This window comes from Aquarana catesbeiana, linkage group LG03, assembly GCF_042186555.1.
Source record: "Aquarana catesbeiana isolate 2022-GZ linkage group LG03, ASM4218655v1, whole genome shotgun sequence".
In the NCBI taxonomy this organism is placed as follows: Eukaryota; Metazoa; Chordata; class Amphibia; order Anura; family Ranidae; genus Aquarana; species Aquarana catesbeiana.
This window is the reverse complement of record NC_133326.1, coordinates 692,970,793-692,976,579: the sequence shown is the minus strand read 5'-3', so window position 1 is coordinate 692,976,579 and position 5,787 is coordinate 692,970,793. Positions and strand designations below refer to the sequence as shown.

The 5,787-nt window shown below is 43.1% G+C and overlaps 1 protein-coding gene across 1 annotated transcript; it reads right to left on the bottom strand.

The window, feature by feature from the left end:
- Nucleotides 1–3,179: 3,179 nt before the first annotated feature.
- LOC141134211 (olfactory receptor 1468-like) lies at nucleotides 3,180–4,130 on the bottom strand. The gene has a single exon (XM_073623793.1). It carries the CDS (start codon nucleotides 4,128–4,130, stop codon nucleotides 3,180–3,182), a length of 951 nt encoding a protein of 316 aa, XP_073479894.1.
- Between the last annotated feature and the right edge of the window lie 1,657 nt (nucleotides 4,131–5,787).

Here is a 5,787-nt window from a genome sequence, read left to right as displayed (position 1 = left end):
TTGCAAGTCTGTCTTCCACCCCAAAGTCTCCCCAAGGGATGAGCTTCGAGTTTGCCGAACAGTGACAATTTGGGATGTTCGTGGCAAATTTGAAAGCCGCGGAACACCCTTTAAAAGTCTATGTCAGAAATCAAAAGTGCTAATTTTAAAGGCTTATATGCAAGTTATTGTCATAAAAAGTGTTTGGGGACCTGGTCCCTGCCCCAGGGGACATGGATCAATGCAAAAAAAAAGTTTTTTTGGGAGCAGTGTAATATTCCTTTAAATTTCGTACTTGGGGGGTGTCTATGTATGCCTGTAAAGGGGCGCATGTTTCCCGTGTTTAGTCTGACAGCAAAATGACATTTCAAAGGAAAAAAAGTCATTTAAAACTACTCACGGATATTAATGAATTGTCGATCTGACAATACACATAAAAGTTCATTGATAAAAATGGCATGAGATTTCACCACAGGGAAACCCCGAACCAAAATTTTTAACAAAAATGGCATGGGGGTCCCCCTAAATTCCATAACAGGCCCTTCAGGTCTGGTATGGATATTAAGGGAAACTCTGCGCCAAAATGTAAAAAAAAAATGGCGTAGGGGTCCCCCTCAAAATCCATACCAGACCCTCCAGGTCTGGTATGGATTTTAAGGGGAACCCCGTGCCAAAATTTTAAAAAAATGGCGTGGTCCCCCCAGATATCCATACCAGACCCTTATCCGAGCACGCAAATTGGCAGGCCGCAGGAAAAGAGAGAGCGCCCCTCCTCCTGAACCGTACCAGGCCACATGCCCTCAACATTGGGAGGGTGCTTTGTAGTCCCCCTCAAAGCACATTGTCCCCATGTTGATGGGGACAAGGGCCTCACAACCCTTGCCCGGTGGTTGTGGGGGTCTGCGGGTGGGTGGGGGCTTATCGGAATCTGGAAGCCCCCTTTAACAAGGGGACCCCCAGATCCCGCCCCCCCTGTGTGAAATGGTAAGGGCCTACCATTTCACAAAAAAAGTGTCAAAATGCTAAAAATGACAAGAGACAGTTTTTGACAATTCCATTATTTAAAGTCTTCTTCTTTCCATCTTCTTTCTTCTATCTTCCTTCGGTTTCTTCCTCCGATCCTCTGCTTCTTGCTCCGGTGTTCTCGTTCGGCATCTTCCTCCACAGCGTCTTCCTCCCTTCTTCTTCTCGGGCCGCTCCGCATCCACCATGATAAGAATGAAGAAGGGAAGAAGAGGAAGGAGGAAGATGCCGGACTAGAACACCGGAGCAAGAAGCAGAGGATCGGAGGAAGAACCAGAGGAAGAAGGAGATGGAGGAAGAAATTGAAGGAAGATAGAAGAAAGAAGATAGAAGAAAGAAGATGGAAAGAAGAAGACTTTAACATTTTTAACATTTTTGACACTTTTTTTGTGAAATTTCACGCAGGGGGGCGGGATCTGGGGGTCCCCTTGTTAAAAGGGCTTCCAGATTCTGATAAGCCCCCCCGCCCGCAGACCCCCACAACCACCGGGCAAGGGTTGTGGGAATGAGGCCCTTGTCCCCATCAACATGGGGACAGGGTGCTTTGGGGGGACCCCACAGCACCCTCCCAAAGTTGAGGGCATGTGGCCTGGTATGGTTCAGGAGGGGGGGCGCTCTCTCATCCCCCCTCTTTTCCTGCGGCCTGCCAGGTTGTGTGCTTGGATAAGGGTGTGGTATGGATTTTTGGGGGGACCCCACGCCATTTTTTAAAAAATTTTGGCGCAGGGTTCCCCTTAAAATCCATACCAGACCTAAAGGGCCTGGTATGGAATTTAGGGGGACCCCCACGCCATTTTTTTTTACATTTTGGTTCGGGGTTCCCCTGTGGGGAAATCCCATGCCGTTTTTATCAATGAACTTTTATATGTATTGTTGGACCGACAATTCATTATTAGCCGCAAGTAGTTTTGAATGACTTTTTTTCCTTTGAAATGTCATTTTGCTGTCAGACTGTTCTAAACACGGGAAACATGCGCCCATTTACAGGCATACTATAGACACCCCCAGGTACGAAATTTAAAGGAATATTACACTTTTATTGTTTCACTTTAAGCATTATTAAAATCACTGCTCCCAAAAAAACGGCCATTTTTAAAACCTTTTTTTGCATTGATCCATGTCCCCTGGGGCAGGAACCAGGTCCCCAAACACTTTTTATGATAATAACTTGCATATAAGCCTTTAAAATTAGCACTTTTGATTATTCATGTTTGAGTCCCTTAGATTTTAACGGTGATCGCGTGTTCAAACAAATTTTTTGCCTGTTCGCATTGTTCTAGTGCGAACCGAACAGGGGGGTGTTCAGCTCATCCCTAGTCTCCCCTCACAATCTTCCCACTGATTAATCTTGGCAAGCTGCTCAACCATTTTGATCTAATGCTACATTTTAACCTTGTCTTACTAGCTAATATATTTGCCAATAATTTTCCACTGAACACTTAATTGGAATAATCATATATAGACTTTTTTTAAAGAAAAAATGTGGAAGAAATAGGTTTGGCCTTATGAGTAAGCACTGATGTGCAAAACGTGTTGCACTTTTTTTTTGTAGTGTTTTACTAGCTTTTTGCCATGTTGTTTAATAAATAAAACGTTTGTTGGTTCTTGAACATGATTAATACAGATCATTTCTGAACCTCAAAGTTATATCTACAATCAGGCAAATGTTAATATCAGTTGTTAGCAAAGGAAGAAGGTGGTTCAGGTCCCTGGAAGGGGTTAGTTGGAGTTGAGTCTACTGTTGGGTAGGTTATCATTTTGATATAATTTAAACCATTTTGTTAGTCTGACATTGCACTCCTGAAGAGGGAGTAGAGAGGGATCCAAAATTGTGAACAATAAAATAATTTTAATGCTTTACATATTGATATCTGGAATGGAAAATGTTTGAGAAAAATTGCTTCCTTTAGATCATTTAGCATGTGCAGCCATGATTTTAAACCTGGCATTGATTCAAGGTGAGCCTTCCCTTTATTGAGAGTGAGTGCTACGGGAATCATAAGCATGCACTTAGATGGGATTCTGTCTTTTAGTCTTATAGACCTATGTCTAGTCATATTTACCAACACACGTTGTGTGTTATTATGGCCACTGAAAGTGGTGAACATTTAATGTTTACCCTTACATTAAATGAATCTGGGGATCCTCTTGGAGGCAAATTTTAAACCGTTATTATTTTAATATTTATTGAAATGAATATTCAAAACGTTATTTATAAATTTTCTAATAGCTTTTTTCAGATCTTTGTTCCTCAGGCTGTATATAATTGGATTTACCATTGGGGTAACAACAGTATACAGTAATGCTAAGAGCTTATTTAGGGTCTGTGTCTGCCCCCTATTAGGTGCCAAGTAAACACAAGCTAGGGTACCATAATAGATGGACACAACAGTCAGGTGGGAGCTGCATGTTGAGAAAACTTTCTGTCTGCCAGTACTAGATGGGATTTTCAAAATGGTGGCAATAATATAAAAATATGACACAAAGATGGTGAAGAATGGGAAAACAACAAAAATAAAACCCAAGACTGTCACTTCCAAACGAACAATAGTGGTGTCAGAGCAGGAGAGCTGCATGATTGGATCAAAGTCACAGAAAAAGTGATCAATGATATTTGGACCACAGAATTGTAATTTTGATATTGTTAAAGTATAAGTCAATAGTAAAAAAATCCCTAAAATCCAGCATAAGATGACCAGTATACAGCAAACCTGGTAGTTCATTTTCAAAGAATAATGCAATGGTTCACAGATGGCCAAATATCTGTCCCAACTCATCACTGTCAGAAGAAGAGACTCTGAAGATTCTGTGATAACACAGAAATAAAACTGAATAAGACAATCAGAAAATGACATGATAGTCTTTTTTACCAAAACAGCTCTGATCATATTAGGAAGAATATCAGTTGACAGTAAAATATCACATATAGACAGCTGGGAAAGGAAGAAGTACATGGGAGAATGGAGAGATTTGCTGTAAGACACCAATGTGATGATCAGGAGGTTTCCACATATTGTCACACAATACATCGTAAGAAAAAGAAAAAACACCAAAAATGTAATACTTAAAGGAATCTGAAATCCTAAGAGGTGGATTTGAGTAATTCTGGTCACATTTCTCTGATCCATAAGCTGAAGATAGAAAATTACAATCTTACAAATCATCTGTGTCTATTTGATGTGAATGATTTGAGTTCAGTTTGAACTAAAAGGTAGGGAGGAAGTAAGGTATGGAAGGAAGAAAGGAAGTATAGTATGGAAGGAAGAGAGGAAGTAAAGTATGGAAGGAAGAGAGGAATTAAGGTATGGAAGGAAGAGAAAAAGTAAGGTATGGAAGGAAGAAAGGAAGTAAGGTATGGAAGGAAGAGAGGAAGTAACGTATGGAAGGAAGAGAAAAAGTAAGGTATGGAAGGAAGAGTGGAAGTAAGGTGTGGTAGTTAACCAGTTGCCGACCACCTCACGACGATATACGTCGGCAGAATGGCACGGGCAGGCAGAATCACGTACCTGTTGTGATCTGCCTCCCGTGGGCGGTGCCCGAGGCGGTCAGCTTCTGTCTGGGAGTGATCAGACATGAGGGGGAGGCCATCCATTTGTGCCCCCCCCTCGCGATCACTCCCAGCCAATGACAATCTTCTTCTGCCTCTGTATAGTAAACAGAGGCAGAGGAAGTGATGTCATTGCTCCTTGGCTCGATATTTTCCGTTCTGGCTCCGAGGAGAGAAGACATCTGAGTGAGTGCACAAACACTACACACACACAGTAGAACACGCCAGGCATACGGTACACCCCCCTTTACCCCCCGATCCCCCCCTGATCACCCCCCAATCACCCCCCCGTCACACTGGCACCAAGCAGTTTTTTTTTCTGATTACTGCATTGGTGTCAGTTTGTGACAGTTAGTGTGGTAGGGCAGTTAGTGGTAGCCCCCTTTAGGTCTAGGGTACCCCCCTAACCCCCTAATAAAGTTTTAACCCCTTGATCACCCCCCGTCACCAGTGTCACTAAGCAATCGTTTTTCTGATCACTATATTAGTGTCACTGGTGATGCTAGCTAGGGAGGTAAATATTTAGGTCCTCCATCAGCGTTTTATAGCATCAGGGACCCCCATATACTACCTAATAAATGTTTTAACCCCTTGATTGCCCCCTAGTTAACCCTTTCACCAGTGATCACTGTATAACTGTTACGGGTGACGCTGGTTAGTTAGTTTATTTTTTATAGTGTCAGGGCACCCGTCGTTTATTACCGAATAAAGGTTTAGCCCCCTAATCACCCCGCGGTGATATAACTTAGGTTTTAGGGTCTGCGTCACCCCAGGCAGCGTCAGGTTCGCCCCAGTACCGCTAACACCCACACACGCAGCATACAGGCCCATAGTGCCCTTCCTGCTGCATTCGCCAATCCTAATTGGAAACCTACCACTTCTGCAGCACCCGTACTTCCCCCATTCACATCCCCACCCAAATGCAGTCGGCTGCATGAGAGGCATTTTCTTTATGTCCTCCTGAGTATCTCTACCCAACAAACCCCCCAAAAAAGATGTCGTGTCTGCAGCAAGCGTGGATATAGACGTGACACCCGCTATTATTGTCCCTCCTGTCCTGACCATCCTGGTCTTTGCATTGGTGAATGTTTTGAATGCTACCATACACTAGTTGAGTATTAGCGTAGGGTACAGCATTGCACAGACTAGGCACACTTTCACAGGGTCTCCCAAGATGCCATCGCATTTTGAGAGACCCGAACCTGGAACCGGTTACAGTTACAAAAGTTAAAGGTGAT

What these genes read in the sequence shown, in the direction of transcription:
- LOC141134211 (XM_073623793.1), bottom strand. Translation starts at nt 4,130, where the DNA reads ATGGATCAGAGAAATGTGACCAGAATTACTCAAATCCACCTCTTAGGA.